General features: G+C 54.7%; 2 protein-coding genes across 2 annotated transcripts in view; one reads left to right on the top strand and one right to left on the bottom strand.

Annotated features, from left to right (window-relative positions):
* The window catches only part of Cul9 (cullin 9), a 40,492-nt gene extending 30,977 nt beyond the window's left edge, over nucleotides 1–9,515 (top strand). Inside the window, exons 27-41 of the mRNA XM_052745479.1 lie at nucleotides 263–408; nucleotides 524–653; nucleotides 800–999; nucleotides 1,720–1,970; nucleotides 2,973–3,318; nucleotides 6,213–6,353; nucleotides 6,446–6,610; nucleotides 6,745–6,908; nucleotides 7,196–7,289; nucleotides 7,615–7,689; nucleotides 7,814–7,924; nucleotides 8,061–8,178; nucleotides 8,424–8,557; nucleotides 9,015–9,088; nucleotides 9,167–9,515. Coding sequence (XP_052601439.1) covers nucleotides 263–408; nucleotides 524–653; nucleotides 800–999; nucleotides 1,720–1,970; nucleotides 2,973–3,318; nucleotides 6,213–6,353; nucleotides 6,446–6,610; nucleotides 6,745–6,908; nucleotides 7,196–7,289; nucleotides 7,615–7,689; nucleotides 7,814–7,924; nucleotides 8,061–8,178; nucleotides 8,424–8,557; nucleotides 9,015–9,088; nucleotides 9,167–9,359 — 2,342 coding nt within the window. The 3' untranslated portion in view covers nucleotides 9,360–9,515. The remainder of the gene's footprint in view (nucleotides 1–262; nucleotides 409–523; nucleotides 654–799; nucleotides 1,000–1,719; nucleotides 1,971–2,972; nucleotides 3,319–6,212; nucleotides 6,354–6,445; nucleotides 6,611–6,744; nucleotides 6,909–7,195; nucleotides 7,290–7,614; nucleotides 7,690–7,813; nucleotides 7,925–8,060; nucleotides 8,179–8,423; nucleotides 8,558–9,014; nucleotides 9,089–9,166) is intronic.
* Nucleotides 9,516–10,428: 913 nt separating this feature from the next.
* Nucleotides 10,429–12,902, bottom strand: Dnph1 (2'-deoxynucleoside 5'-phosphate N-hydrolase 1). The gene is made up of 4 exons (XM_052745484.1): nucleotides 12,702–12,902; nucleotides 10,986–11,051; nucleotides 10,717–10,827; nucleotides 10,429–10,611 (listed from the first exon to the last, which is right to left on the bottom strand). Exons 1-4 carry the CDS (start codon nucleotides 12,862–12,864, stop codon nucleotides 10,463–10,465), a joined length of 489 nt encoding a protein of 162 aa, XP_052601444.1. The 5' UTR covers nucleotides 12,865–12,902; the 3' UTR covers nucleotides 10,429–10,462.
* Nucleotides 12,903–15,705: the final 2,803 nt, after the last annotated feature.

Raw genomic sequence — 15,705 nt, 5'->3', positions numbered from 1 at the left:
CAGAGATCCTCATGCCTCTGCCTCCTGAGTGCTGGGTTTAAAGGCATTTACCACCGTACCCGACGCTATTTTTATTTGTTTGTTTGTTTTTTAAATTATTAATCGACTCTCTGTAATATTCCAAAGATGATCAATGAGTTCTTTAAATATATAGCAATGTCATTACAAACCCACAAATGTAAGAATACTGTGTTTTTACCACTTCAATCCTAGCCCCTTTATTCCCAGACTCTCTGACTCTGTCTCCTTGACACTTCCCTAGGTCAGAACTACCCAGTCTTGGACGTGGGGCCACATCGGCGACTTCAGTGGACATGGCTGGGCCGGGCCGAGCTGCAGTTTGGGGACCAGACCCTGCATGTGTCCACAGTGCAGATGTGGCTGCTGCTGTATTTCAACCAGACTGAGGTGCCTCGACTGCTTTAACCCCTTAGCCCCCAGTCTTCTCTTCTCTTCTGCCCGAGTCTCCCCCCCCCCCCTTTCCTGTCCTCTTCACCCGATGGGCACTGTTTCTCCCCACCAGGAGGTGTCAGTAGAGATCCTGCAGAAGACTTCCGACCTCTCCCCAGAGCTTCTGCACCAGGCACTTCTGCCCCTGACCGCTGACAATGGTCCTTTGGTACTGGAGGAGGCGCAGAACTTCCCACAGGCGGGTAGGTCAGCAGGCCAGGCTGAGCCTCTGTGGCATGGTGGGAGACCCCGCGGGTGGAGAGAGCATACCAGGGAATGAGAGTATGGTAGGATCCTCATTCATGTGTCCCTCCCTGTCCTTGGGTACCTGATCGGGACTGGATTCCAGGGATGCTGCGGCTTCGTGAGCCTAGGTCCCAGCCCCGTGAAGAGGTCCTGTGGCTGATACCTCCCCAGACCTATTTCAGTGTAGAGAAGGATGAGGGCCGGACCTTGGAGCAGAAGAGGAACCTCTTGAGCTGTCTTCTTGTCCGGATACTCAAAGCCCATGGGGAGAAAGGCCTCCACATTGACCAGCTGGTTTGTCTGGTAGGCAGAAAGGACCACGCCCTGGGGTCATGCTTGGGTTAGAGATGGAACCAGCGGTCAGCATAAGAGAAGTTGACCTCTTTCAATATGAAACATCACTGGGGTGACATTTCTATCTGGTTCTGCTTGTTATGTGTGTATGACATTCGTTATGTGTATCTCATGGTGTGTGTGTGTGTGTGTGTGTGTGTGTGTGTGTGTGAAAGTGCAGATCAGAAGACAACCTTGGGTGTCCATCCTCACCTTCCAACCTTGCTTGGCGCCAGCTTTCTTGTTTGTTACTGCATGTGTGAGGCAACCCGGCTCATGAGCTTCTGTGGATTCTTCTGTCTGTGTCTCCTTCTCGCCTTCGGAGCACCTGAGTTTCATGCTACTCTACCAGACTTTGTATGGATTCTGGGGATTCGAACTCAGGTCACTTTGAGAAGCAAGCACTTTATTCCGCTGCCTCTGCACCCCTCCGTCTGGGTTTTCTATCCTGACATGAGTGCTTACCATGTGTGTGATTGAGTAACTTGGTCCTCAACAATAGTACAAATAAAACTAATATGAATACTAACTTATACAGATATTAACCTTTGCCATTGGCTGGAGGAGAAAAGTGAGGCGTGAGAAGGTCTTGGCTGGTCTCCTGGCCAGTAAGTAGTGGTAGAGCCAGGCATTCTACCCATGCAGGTTGGCTCTGTGGGTAAGGGCAGTCTGCTTGTCTCTTCCATCCAGGTGCTGGAAGCCTGGCAGAAGGGTCCAAATCCACCCGGAAGCCTGGGCCGCGCTGTTGCAGGGGGTGTGGCCTGTTCCAGCACTGACGTTCTCTCTTGCATCCTGCATCTCCTGGGCCAGGGCTATGTGGAACGGCGTGATGACCGGCCCCAGGTCCTGATATATGCTACCCCAGAGCCCATGGGGCCCTGCCGGGGTCAGGCAGACGTCCCCTTTTGTGGCAACCAGAGCGCTGAGACCTCCAAGCCTAGGTAGCCACCCCTGCTCTGTCCACTCTCAGTGATGAGAAGGTTACAGGGCCAAAGCCCTGCAGAGGTCACTCATATAAAAACACTTCCCATGTCAATCCCAGCATGCAAGAGCCAGAGGCAGGCAGAGCTCTGTGAGTTTGAGGCCAGCCAGGGCTACATAGTGACACCCTCTCTCAAAACCCCCAAACTAACCAAGCAGAATACCACTTCCAGCCTGTCCTGCCCATTTCCTTCCGCTAGTTCTCCACCCCCCACCCCCCACCCCCCACCCCCCACCTCATGCCTTGCCACTCCGGTCTTGATGGCCCATCCTCCCGGAGCCAGCCCGTAGGCAGGAGGTCCAGATGCATAGATGTCAGTCACTCTTTCTGAGCTGATCTGGTCTGTGCTGTAAACATGCACAGAGCGTTAGCTGTGCACTTGCCTTGGGGATATGCTGAGCTCCAGGAAGTTGCTCTACTGGGCGGTTTGCTGGAGGCTGTTCTAAGTCACCAGTAACCCTGGAACTTCCAACCTCAAGTGCATCCCCCAGTGTGTTACAGCATTGGTGTCTGTCCTTGATGATGCCTGCATGACGTGTGGAATGAGCTTCCTGACGTCTCCAAGCTCATGTGTGTTATGTGTGGCTGAGTGCAGATCTGACTCAGCCATTCCCTCTGTGATGCCCTGGCTACTGGTCCACAGTCACACTTGACATAGGAAGGCTTTCGACATGCTGCTGGCATTCTGAGCAGTGGACCGTCCCCTTCATTATAAGTCAGTGCCGTGACCCTACCCACTGGCCCACAATGCCCCAGTCACTGTTCAGTCACCTCAGCCCCACATTTACCCTCGCCTCTATGAAGGACTCTGCTCCCCCGCCCCCCGGGGTTCAGGTGGTTATGCACAGACTGCCCAGACAAGTGTGAGCTCTGGGTCATAGCGGGGACTGGGGCTCTGTGGGAGCTCGTAGACAGGTAAGCGGGGTGGAGACACTAAACACTGCCCTTCTCTCTCCCTAAGCCCAGAAGCTATGTTGGCCCTGGCGTCTCTACAGCTGCCTGCAGGCCGTACCATGAGTCCCCAGGAGGTAGAAGGGCTGATGGAGCAGACGGTGCGGCAGGTGCAGGAGACGCTGAACCTGGAGCCTGATGTCGCCCAGCACCTTCTGGCCCATTCCCACTGGGGCACCGAGCAGCTGCTGCAGAGCTACAGCGACGACCCAGAGTCCCTGCTTCTTGCAGCCGGGCTGCGAGTACCCCAGGCGCAGGTTGTCCCGACGCGTCCTGACCACTGCCCTGTCTGCGTCAGCCCCCTAGGACCCAGTGACGACTCGCCGTCCCTCTGCTGCCTGCACTGCTGCTGTAAGGTGAGCCCGCGCCCCTCCCCGCCTCTCCACCTGCCTCACCCCTCCAGCGTCGTCGTCGTCGTCGATGATAAATTCAGGAAGGAAGATGCATGGGGTGATGTCATCGGAAGTGACCGGGTAGGGCCAGGGCTTTCCTGCTACATCGAGGAGATGAAGGGAGGCCGCGAAGGGATGACATCTTGTGAGAGAGGGCCAGCGAGCAGCAGGAGGTCTGAGAAAGGATGAGGAGGCTGAGTGAGATGGCGGTTTGTGGGAAGCCATGATGGGTTTAAGCAGGGTGAGGAGATCTTATTTACACTTTTGAAAACTTGCTTGGAGCTGGGGAGGTGGCTCAGCAGATAAAGTGCTCACCATGCAGTGTGAGGACCAGAGTTCAGATCCCCAGAACCACGCAGAAGCCAGCATAGGTAAAGCAGGGGTAGGCGTGGTGGGTAGGCTGCCCGTTATCACAGCACTCCAGAGGCAGAGACAGGGTCCCTGGGCAAGCCGATGAGCTAAACTAGTCAGGATTGGTGAACTCCAGGCTCAGTGAGAGACCCTGCGTAGCAAGAAAGTGAAGATCCATCCAAGATGACACCATAGGTCAGCTTTGGGCTTCTTCACCCTCGTGAACAGATGCATAAACACCTGTGCAGACACACGTGCACCAGTGCGGACACACATGCACCTGTACAGACACACGTGCACCAGTGCCGACACACATGCACCTGTACGGACATGTGGACACACATGCACCTGTACGGACACATGTGCAGCAAGTGCGGACACACGTGCACCTGTGCGGACACACGTGCACCTGTACGGACACACGTGCACCAGTGCGGACACACGTGCACCTGTACGGACACACGTGCACCAGTGCGGACACACGTGCACCTGTACGGACACACGTGCACCTGTGCGTACACACGTGCACCAGTGCGGACACACGTGCACCTGTACGGACACACGTGCACCAGTGCGGACACACGTGCACCTGTACAGATACACGTGCACCAGTGCAGATACATGTGCACCTGTACGGACACACGTGCACCAGTGCGGACACACGTGCACCTGTACAGATACACGTGTAGCAAGTGTGGACACACGTGCACCTGTACAGACACACATGCACCTGTACGGACACACGTGCACCAGTGCGGACACACGTGCACCAGTGCGGACACACGTGCACCTGTGCGGACACATGTGTTGCTTTTGAGGTGGGTTTTGATATGTTTGCAAGTAGCGCCCACAAGACTGGTGTGCTGGATGTACAGGCTTCAGATGAGAGAATCAAGGCGGCCCCTTTGTTTTTGAGTTAAGCATCTGGGGAGATGGAATGTGCCACTTTCCTGCGTCTGAGAGGAATTTGGGGCAGGGTGTAGGGATGAAGGGTGGGGCTTTGAGTGGAAAGTCAACTGTCACATCTGTGTAAGGTTGAAGCCACTCCCTGGACGCCGTGGTAACGGCAGCTGGCAGCGGGACTTTGAGTTTGGAGTGAAGTGGAGAGGCCTGGCTGGTAACACTACAGGGAAAGAGCAGAGCTGAGTCTAAGGGACCCCGGGAGAGATGCAGAGACGGGGAGCCTGCAGCTGAGAAAAACGAGCTGGTCACAAAATTCCTAGCCTGAGGCGGTGGCGGTGCCCGTCTTTAACCTCAGCACTCAGGAGGCAGAGGCAGGCAGATCTCTGGGTTCGAGGCCAGCCTGGGCTACAAAGCAAATTCTAGGACAACCAGGGCTACACAGAGAGACCCTGTCTTGGGGGAAAAAAAAGTCCCAGCCTGTGAATAAGGCAGAGATGGCAAAGCCACAAGACAGCCGCAGGCCCAGAGCAGTGGGAGGCCACCAGCATGAGCCGTGTTGGCAGGCACAGCGGGCAGAGGGCGACAGTAGCACTGTTCTAGGGCTACACAGTGGCTGTGGCCGAAGCCAAGAAGTAGAGGGCTGCCCCAGGGTGCTGTCGTCCAGGGCTGTGAGGGACCATGAGGCACCGTGGACCTGTAAGAGTGGGGTCCACTTGGAGAAATTCCCCCTTGCTTTATCTAAAAATGATGCCAGATTCTTTTTTAGTTTGCTTCCCACTTAGTTTTGGTTTGTTTCAAGATGTAAAGGGTGAAAAATGGTGCAGATTCTTCACATGGCCCCTTCAGCTGTGTCCCAGGTGCTTTTATTGATCATTTTGGAACACGTGATCACAGGCTGAGGAGCAGGTTAAGAGGCTCACGACCGTGTTTAGAGAGTCAGACCATTTATCAGGAGGTTCCTGCAATGTGTTAAGGACACCTGCTCCAGGGTGGTTGCTGGAACAACAGAGGCATTTGGGAAACAGAAATCTGGTGCTGGTAACTTGGGTGGGGTGAGGATGGCTGTGCTGTCGATCAGAATGCAGGGACACACAAGCAAGTCTTTGAAGGGTGAGCCCTTGGAGGTGGAGCCTCAAGCAGGGAAAGCTGGGGCCCAGGGAATTAGCCATAGGAATGTACCAGGGCCAACACAGGGGACCCAGAGCCAGTAGGGAGGCTCTGTTCCCCAGGCCTCCTCCTCTCTGACCTTTAAGAAAAAAATTATTGTCTTTAATGCATGTGTATATGTGCATTGTATACATGCCTGGTGCCTGCGGAGGCAGCAGATCCCCCATGTGCCATCACACCTGCTCTTTCCTTGTCTTAGCACTTCCTCTGTGTCCATCTGATAGTATTCATTGGTAGGCCAATGCCTGAGCCCCATACATCCTCAAAAACAGCTGCAATTTGATTTCATCCCAAGACACCATGGCATCTGGAAGGCAGGGTCAGCTGTGAGGTAGGCCTAGGAGCCTGCCATTCTAGCCTTCCATGAAGCCGTGGGAGATGTCAGGTCAGTGGCCAGGGCACCTGTCCCTCATCAGCCTCTCCTGTTGTCCGGGCAGTCTTGCTGGAACGAGTACCTGACGACTCGGATTGAGCAGAACTTTGTGTTGAACTGTACCTGTCCCATTGCCGACTGCCCCGCTCAGCCCACCGGAGCCTTCATCCGTGACATTGTCTCCTCTCCAGAGGTCATCTCCAAGGTACCCCTTCCTGCCTGAGGCCCCAGAGGATGGGCTGGCCTCCTGAGAGTCCTGCTCTCCCATCATTCATAGCAACGTGCCTCTGTCCGCAGTATGAGAAGGCCCTCCTGCGATGCTATGTGGAGAGCTGTTCCAACCTGACCTGGTGCACCAACCCTCAGGGCTGTGACCGCATCCTGTGCCGCCAAGGCCTGGGCAGTGGGACCACCTGCTCTAAGTGTGGCTGGGCCTCTTGCTTCAGCTGTGACTTCCCTGAGGTGGGTGCCCCACTCTGGCCCCTGCAAGGACTCTCCTTCCCTGCCCAGCACTTCTCTCGCACACACAGATGTGAGGGGGCTTCCTTGTTCCCTGCTACCTGGCTGAGCTGTGTCCTCACACTCCCCCCACCTAGGCACACTATCCTGCCAGCTGCGGCCACATGTCCCAGTGGGTCGATGATGGCGGCTACTATGACGGCATGAGTGTGGAGGCGCAGAGCAAACACCTGGCCAAGCTCATCTCCAAACGCTGTCCCAGCTGTCAGGCACCCATCGAGAAGAATGAGGGGTGTCTGCAGTAAGAAGGGGTAGAGGGAGCATGGTGTGGGGGAGGCCTGGCAGGAAGGAAGAAACTCAAGCTTACTGTGAAGTGCAGAAAATCCTCTGCCCTCACCCAGCATCCCCCAGGGTCACCTCCTGGATTCCTCCACCCAGGTTCTAAGTCCACTGTGTTGGGAAGTCCAAAGAGAGGTGTCCTTAGCAGGGCTTGGGGTGGGACCTTGTCAGTGGTGTGTCCAGCCCCTGGGCACCCTGGACACCCTTATCCAGAGGCAGGCCCCTCTGACCAGCTCGAATCCTCCACAGCATGACCTGTGCCAGATGTAACCATGGGTTCTGCTGGCGCTGCCTCAAGTCCTGGAAGCCAAGCCACAAGGACTACTACAACTGCTCCGCCATGGTGAGGGCCGGAGCCGGGGGTCGGGTCGGAGCCCAGCCAGTCAGGACCAGACCAGCTGCGGCTGGCCCTGGGACAGAGCCGTATGCCCCCAACCCAGTGGGGAGAGGTTCTGGGAGCTCAGTACTGGGAGGACTGCCCCATCCAGGTGACCAGACAAAGCTCAGGAAGAGTAGGGCAAGGAGTGTGGCCGGGACAACCCTCCACATCCCCATGTAAAGGAACGCTAGGATTACATGGAAGTAACTGGGTGAAGGGTAGAGGGGCCCTCCTGAGAAGCCCCATCTGTCAGAACAGCACCCACAAGCTGTCCCTGTGCCCTTCCCAGGTGAGCAAAGCCGCTCGCCAGGAGAAGCGGTTTCAGGACTATAACGAGAGGTGCACTTTCCACCACCGGGCCCGGGTGAGCAGGGGCAGCAGCGGTGGGTGGGTGGGAAGTCACAGGGCTGTGACTGCACTGGGGGTGGGGCGGGGGGGGGGGGGCAGCTGGGAGCTGCATGGCTGCAGACCTCACTTTCCTCCTACAGGAGTTTGCTGTGAACCTGCGGAACCAGGCCTCTGCCATCCATGAGGTGCCGCCACCCAAATCCTTCACCTTCCTTCACGATGCCTGCCGGGCCCTTGAGCAGGCTCGAAAGGTTGTAGCAGGGGGGAGGCAGGCAGGAAGGGTTTGCCAGGGGGCTGAGTGGGCTTGGCTGGAGGAACCAGAAGAGGGGGAAGAGGGGGTGGTGGTGCCAGGACTCAGGCTGGCTACACTGACAGGGTCTCCTCTAGGTGCTGGCCTACTCCTGTGTCTACAGCTTCTACAGCCAGGACACAGAGTACATGGATGTGGTGGAGCAGCAGACCGAGAACCTGGAGCTGCACACCAACGCCCTGCAGATCCTCCTCGGTGAGCCGGGTGCACCAACACTGCTCCTCTCCTTGTGCTAAGCGTCCCACGCCCAGCCAGCCAGTTATCCAGGCCCCTCCCTCCCGGGTCTAAAGTCCATGACACAGGGTCCTGGGTCACCCTGCCCTTGGCAGGTGAGCTCCATGAGTTTTGACAGCCAAGCCTGGCCCTCTGGAGATGCTCCAGACCCTTGTGGGAGGAAGGGGTGGATGGAGGAGAGCAGGCCCTGCGCTTGCCCCTTGCAGAGGAGACCCTGCTGCGGTGCCGGGACCTGGCCTCCTCACTGCGCCTCCTTCGGCCTGATTGCCTGAGCACAGGCACGGAGCTTCTCCGGAGGATCCAGGAGAGGCTGCTGGCCATCCTGCAGCACTCCACCCAGGTACTGCCCTGCCCAGCCCTGCTTGGGAAGGGCTGTTAGGAGGCCTGGGCCAGTCTGCTGTGTCATTAAGCTCCTGGGGTTTCTTCCAGATCAGGGGTTTGAGCCAGGTGCTTGTCAGAGTCAGTCAGAAGTTTCTCAGACCATACTCCTACATGTGGGGATCAGGGCTGTGAGGAGTCACTGGAGTAAGAGATCTCCAAGGGTCTTGCCAGCTTAGGTACACAGGTGTGGAGCCCAACTATGACCCTTGTTCTTGGGTCACTTGCTGCCTGCTTAGTAATGGGCAGAGATGCTTGCTATTCGGTGCAGGCTGGGTGCTCACCACTGTCCTCTCCCCTGGAGCCTCAGGGAGTTAAACTTCAGGTGTGCTAATGGGAGTCTGGTTCTCAGGAAACATCAGTGGAAGGGATGCCGGGCCAGAGGCCTGGTGCCTCAGACACTCCTGTCTCCCTGTCAGGACTTCCGGGTTGGACTGCAGAGTCCATTGGCAGAGGCTCGCGAGGTGAAAGGATCCAACGTGCCCAGCAATCAGTGAGTAGGCTGCGCAGAGCTGGGAGAGGGCAGCAGGATGCACATTCACACCCGGCTGAGTGTGGTGGCTCTCCTTAGGCCCCAGGGCTCCGCGGGGCTGGAAGAGGAGGAGGAGGAAGAGGAAGAGGAGGGGGACGTGCCCGAGTGGCAGCATGAGTTTGACGAGGAACTGGACAACGACAGCTTCTCCTACGATGAAGAGTCTGAGAACCTGGACCGAGAGACTTTCTTCTTCGGTGATGAGGATGACGACGATGAGTCCTATGACTGAGGGGGGGGAAACACCTGGAGCTGCCCCCCAGGCAGGGCCACGGGGGTGGAGTGGCTACACGGGGGTGGGGGGTTCTCCCCTCCTCTGTCATGGGAGGGGGTCCCCAGTGTCTGCAGCAGCTCCGTCTGGTGACTGAATAAACCTCTTTTTCACATACTTCTCGGAAGCAGCTGAGCACTCCCCAGTGTTCTCTGATGGCCTCTCACTCTGTGCGTGCGTGCGTGTGTGCGTGTGTGTGTGTGCGTGCGTGCGTGTGCGTGTGTGTATGGAGATCAGAGAACACCTTAGGGAGTCAGTTCTCTTCTCCATGTCGGTGCTTGGGATAGAACTCACGTCTTCACCAGCTGAGCCACCTCGCCAGCCCCCCCTTCATCTTTACTCTTTCACTTCCAGACTTTTCTATCCTCAGAAAAGGCCCCAAGCAGACTCACTGACCTAAACTCACAAAGGGAAGCACAGATGCCCCTGGCCTAGTTCAGAAACGAGACACATGATGATCCGCCCACCTGGCCTCCTTCCACACTTGAAATGTTCCCCAAAGTGCCCGACAAGGCTCCCTCCACTTAAACCTAGAGTAAGTAGGATGAAAAGGATGCTACTGAGGACTTGTCCCGCCTCTGCCACGATACATTTTTGTTGTTGTTTTTGTTTTTTGAGATGAGGTCTCTCTGCGTAGCTCTGACTGTCCTGGAACTCACATATAGACCACACTGACCTGTGTGGATTCAGAAATCCACCTGCCTGTGCCTCCTGAGGGCTGGATTAAAGATGTGTGCCACCATATCCAGCTAAATGAACCTTTTTTACTACTGAGGCTGAGGCTGGAGTGATTCTGGAGAAGTGTCTGGTCAGGATTTAACAAAGTAGGGCCAGGTCCAGAGAGAAGGTTCAGCAGTGAAGAGCACTTGTTGCTCTTGCAGAGGTCCTGGGTTCAGTTCCCAGTACTCACATGGGGGCTTATAACCATCTCTAATGCCAATTCCAGAGAATCCGATGCCCTCTTCTGGTCTCTGTGAGTGCCAGGTATTCATTTGGTTATATACATACATGCAGTTAAAACACACATAAAAAACCTTAAGTTTTTTTAATAAAGTAGGGTTAGGTCAGGTACTTGGGTTACTGGAGGGAGCTTTGCCCTCAGGAGGGTAAGTCTCAAAGTATCGATCCAGCATGCTGTCCACCTCTCCTTCTGTGTAGTCCCACACCTGGATCCTCGAGCCATCTGCTGCTCCCCGGATCATGGCAGAAAGTACTGGGGAGGGGAGGGGGAGCTGACTCCATGTCCCCACTCGGCTCCCCGTCCAGCCCACTGGGAAAGGGAGAAACGGGTTCCCAGAAAGCCAGGAAGGATACTCACCTCGGCCAGACTGTGGTCGGAACAGGCATAGGATTTGCTTACCAAGAGCTACTGCCCAGCCCAGTTCATAGCCAACACCCAAGGAGGGCTGTGTCACCTCAGCCACAACCACTGGAAAGAAAGCAAAATAAAACTTTGTAGCTGGGACCTGAAGGACGGGATGACAGGGTATCTGGTGGGGAAGAAGTCCCTTCTAGGTGTGGAGGCCAGGGATATCCCAGGAATTACCATCCCGGAGGAGCCCGCATAGAGGAGAGAGGACTACTCACCATCTGCCTGCCGCAGCCAGGCCAGGTCTTGCTCATGGATGAGCCGGTCACCCCCAGCAGCTTCTCCTATGGTTGAGGGAAAGCTAGTCAAGGATGTTCCCACCCCAATTCAGGTACTGTGCTCCAGGACCTTCGAAGGCCAGCCCAGGAGAGGAGTCTGTCAAAGGGGTGAGGACTGGGACAGCCACAAGAGAAAGCCAACCCCTGTGTAAGCTGGCAATGTGCGAGTGGGGCTCGACAAGTGTGTGGAAAGAGCTGATTCACTATGAATCCAAGCCGCTGGGGAAAGGCCCGAGAGACATGGCTGGGGTCAGAGGGTCAGGGTCTCAGCTTCCAGCTTGAATAAATGCTACTGTTCAGGATGGTAAAGGCTATGCTGGAGGCAGAGCAGAAACGCCTTGTCAAAAAGTTCATTTGTGAGCTGAGGGCAGTAGCACACATCCATAATCCAGCCTCAGGAGGCAGAAGCTGGTGGATTTCGGTGAGTTCCATGGCACCCAGGGACATACAGACAGACTTTGTCTCAAAAACAAAACAAGCTGAGTGGTACTTATATATGCCTTTAATCCCAGTATTCAGGAGGCAGAGGCAGTCAGGTGGATCTCTGATTTCGAGGCCAGTTGGTCTACAGAGTGAGTTCCAGGACAGTCAGAGCTACACAGAGAAACTCTGTCTTTTTTTTTTTTTTTTTTTTGGTTTTTCGAGACAGGGTTTCTCTGTGTAGTTTTGCGCTTTTCCTGGAACTCACTTGGTAGCCCAGGCTGGCCTCGAACTCACAGAGATCCGCCTGGCTCTGCCTCCCGAGTGCTGGGATTAAAGGCGTGCGCCACCACTGCCCGGCTGAGAAACTCTGTCTTTAAAAAAAAAAAAAAGAAAGAAAGAAAAGCAAGCTTTGTGTGGGTGGCACTTGGGAGGTGGAGGCAGGAAGATGAGGAGTTCAGGGTCATTCTCTGCTACACGGACAGTGTGAGGTCACTATGGGTTTCCATGAGAAACCCTGTTTCAAAAAAATGGGCAAGAAATGTAACAACAGCAAAAAACAGATTCAAAGCCCCACCCCCACCCCTGCTATCACACTCGGTGGTCTTTTTGTTTGGTCTCATTTTTTTGTTTGGTCTCATTTTTCTTTGAGACATTGTCTAACTATGTGGCCCAGGTTGGCTTGGAACTCTTCCTGCCTCAACCTCCAGAGTGCTGGGATTGGAACTGAAAGTTGAGGGCTATCAACCAAATACACCATGAGCTAGCAAACCATAAACACGAACAGCTCCTTTTCAATCCACTAGCATTTCTGCCTTGTGGTTCTTTGTCTTGTAAAAGTTTTTCCCAGAATTGCATTAGCGCCCACAGCTTATGAGTCTGTTCTTGCGTGGCAAAACTACTTAAAAGTTTTCTGAGCAGAGGTATGAAAGTATGAGTCCAGATCAACCCTCAAAGCCTTGCTGGCCATATGCTGGGTCTGGGCTCTCACTGGCTTTCAGTGTGCTGGGACGCGCACGGCCCCGCCAGAGTGCTGGATGGGGAGTGCACTTGCAGGAGAGTCATAAGCCAGGGCCTTCCTCAGCCAGCCTGACCCCTACCTTAAAGATCCTAGCCTGCGAGTCCCTAACCTACAGGTCCCTAGCCTGCGGGTCCCCTAGCATGCAAGTCCCTAGCCAGCCAGTCCCTTAACCTGCAGGTCCCCAGTCTGCGGGTCTCCAGCCCGCGCCGCCTCACCGCGCGAGTCCAGCTCTGCAGCAGCCACGTGCTCAGTGAGCACCTTCCCATAGCGCCGCAGCCGCGATACGATCCGCGCGTACAGCGCCTGGTCCTCGCGCCCGCCGCGGATGCTCCCGCAGAAGTACACGGAGCAGCGGCCCTGCTCCGCAGCCGCCGCCATCGCTGCGCGCGCGCCGCCGCTAGAGGGCGCAGTCGCGACCACGTGATCCGGGAACGCGACTCGCGGCGGAAAAGGGGAGCGCCCTTTGCAAGCTCACTCCTCCGGGATTGGCTCTTCCTGAGCCAACCCGCCCCTGAGCTCCGACTCCTCCCGGTGACCTGCCCCTCCCCAGCTCCCAGCTGCTCATGCTGTTCTGGACTCTCCCCAACACCCTGAAACTCTGTAATAGATGCATGGGCAACTATGATGGGTTCTCACTAATCTTTCCACAATTTAAAAAAATTGTTGCCGGGCGGTGGTGGCGCACGCCTTTAATCCCAGCACTCGGGAGACAGAGGCAGGTGGATCTGTGAGTTCAAGGCCAGCCTGGGCTACAGAGTTAGTTCCAGGACAGGCTCCAAAACTACAGAGAAATCCTGATTGTTAATTTTTTTTTTTAAATAGATTTATTTATTATGTAAACAGCGTTCTGTTTGTATGTATCCCTGCAGGCCAGAAGAGGGCGCCAGATCTCATTACAGATGGTTGTGAGCCACCATGTGGGTGCTGGGAATTGAACTCAGGACCTCTAGAAGAGCAGCCAGTGTTTTTCACCTCTGAGCCATCTCTCCAGCCCGTTAATTTGTTTTTAAAAACATTTTATCATTCTCCTGGCGGTGGTGGCGCATGCCTTTAGTCCAAGCACTCCGGAGGCAGTGGCAGGTGGATCTCTGTTAGTTCTAGACCAGCCTGGTTTACAGAGGGAGTTCCAGGACAGCCAGGGCTATACAGAGAATATGTAGTGTGATTTAATCCAATCCACCCCCAATCTCTCCCCTCCAATCCCTTCTCTACCAGCTACACCAGCTTCACGTGCTCTTTTACTACTACTACTACTAATTTTATGTGTATACGTGTTTTGTCTGTGTGTACCTCTGTATACCGTGGAGCATGCCTGGTGCCCCAAGAGGCCAAAGGAGCACAATGGGATATCCTGGAACGGGAGTTATGGATGTTGTGAGCCACCAAGAGGGTGCTGAGAAATCAAACCCAGATTCTCTGGGAAAGCAGACAGTGAGTGCTCTTAACCACTGAGCCATCGCTCCAGCCTCCCCTCCCCACTTTAATGTAATATTAACTGAATCCACTAGGTATTACCCATGTGTGCATGGTATGGAACCGTCTACAGGAGGAGGTACAGGCAGCCTCTCAGGGCCTGCATCCCTGAAGAAAAATGACTCTGTCTGCCCCAGCAGTCCTCAGCTACTTGTCATGGTTCCCCTTCACACAAACTGGGATTTGGGCCAGCTTGACTTTGTGCAGGCGGTCACAGCTGCTTTGCGTTCCTGTGTGGTGCCCCATGTCATGACAGTACTCCCTCTCTCCCTTACAATCTTTCACCCACTCTTCTAGAATGATCCCTGAACCTCAGAGGGAGGGGGTATGGCACATGGAGATGGCACATTTACATTCATACACTACAGTTGTGGGACTCTGCATTAAATCTGGGTCTACCACAAAAAGAAGCATGTCTGATGAGGGCCAAGATATGCGCTAATCTGTGGGTACAGAGATAAGAAATTGGGCAAGACTATTACACTTTGTAGGATTTGACTCCCCCCACCCCATGGCCACCACGCTGGCCCTGGCCCTTTCCAGACCTCCTGGCCCCACCTCTTCCTGTCACGGTCTGCAGAGCACTCTGCAGCTGTGCAGAGCACACGGAGGAGACGGGAAACTCTCAGGGACCCCATCTTACTTGGGATAAAACTAAAAAGGAAAACCAAAACAATCCAGTGGCCCACAAGTTAGAGAAGAGCTGTGGATGCAGCTTCTGGGGAGAACACAGCCATTGCAGTCACCGCCCTGTGCCTGCCGAAGAACGAGGCTATCAACAGCCAAGCCTGGACGGACGAGGCCCACCTTCATGCTGAACTAATAGGTTAAGGAAAGAGGAGTCACCGCTCTGAGCTGTGTACCCGCTGGTGACCCAGATCCACCAGGCTCCACTCATTAGTCCTAATCCAATGGTCACACAGACGGCCCTGGTTAAACTAAGTGGTCACAAAACCAAAACAAAAACCATGAATTTCCAGAGAAACCCTGTCTCGAAAAACCAAAAAAAAAACCAAAAAAACAAAAAAAAAAAAACCATGAATTTCGAAAGCCATTGGTAGGGAAGGGGAAAATGGGGTTGTGGGGGGGGGTTGCGGGGCGTGGGGGGGAGATAAGAGAGAGTAAAGGGCCAGGCAGTGCTGGTGCACGACTGTAATCCCAGCACTCGGGAGGCAGAGGCAGGTGGATCTCTGTGAGTTCCAGGCCAGCCTGGTCTACAAAGTGAGATCCAGGACAGCCAGAGCTACACAGAGAAACCCTGTCTGGAAAAACAGAGAGAGAGAGAGAGAGAGAGAGAGAGAGAGAGAGAGAGAGAGAGAGAGAGAGGAATATATCCAGGTATGAAATTGTCAAAGAACAATTTAAAAGGGAAACTTTATTAATGACATTCCGAAGAGAAAGCCATAATTATGTTAAAGGTCCTCCAAAGGTGATTGACTTCCCAGCGTTGGAATGTTGTAGACTGGCAGCCAAATCACCTTAGGCTATCTCTAGTTCCCTTAATAGCCTTGCATGGTCCCCTTCTGTGTCTGGTCTAACGTCCTGTGACTGCTAGTAAATCTTTTGGAGTGTGTTGACCAAGGCTTAGAGAAGCACCAAGGCTTCGTGCATCCTAGGCAAGCACTCAACCAACTGAACCTAACCCAAGACCCAGACCCTGTCTCAAATACAGCAAGCAATTAATAATTACAGGACAAACGAGCTCATTGCCACCACTGTGTCGAGAAAGAGATGGTCGGGCTGGAG

The sequence above is a fragment of the Peromyscus californicus genome, unplaced genomic scaffold (assembly GCF_007827085.1).
Source record: "Peromyscus californicus insignis strain IS unplaced genomic scaffold, ASM782708v3 Scaffold_19__1_contigs__length_69161282, whole genome shotgun sequence".
NCBI classification, from domain to species: Eukaryota; Metazoa; Chordata; class Mammalia; order Rodentia; family Cricetidae; genus Peromyscus; species Peromyscus californicus.
This window is presented reverse-complemented; position numbering and strand designations above follow the sequence as displayed.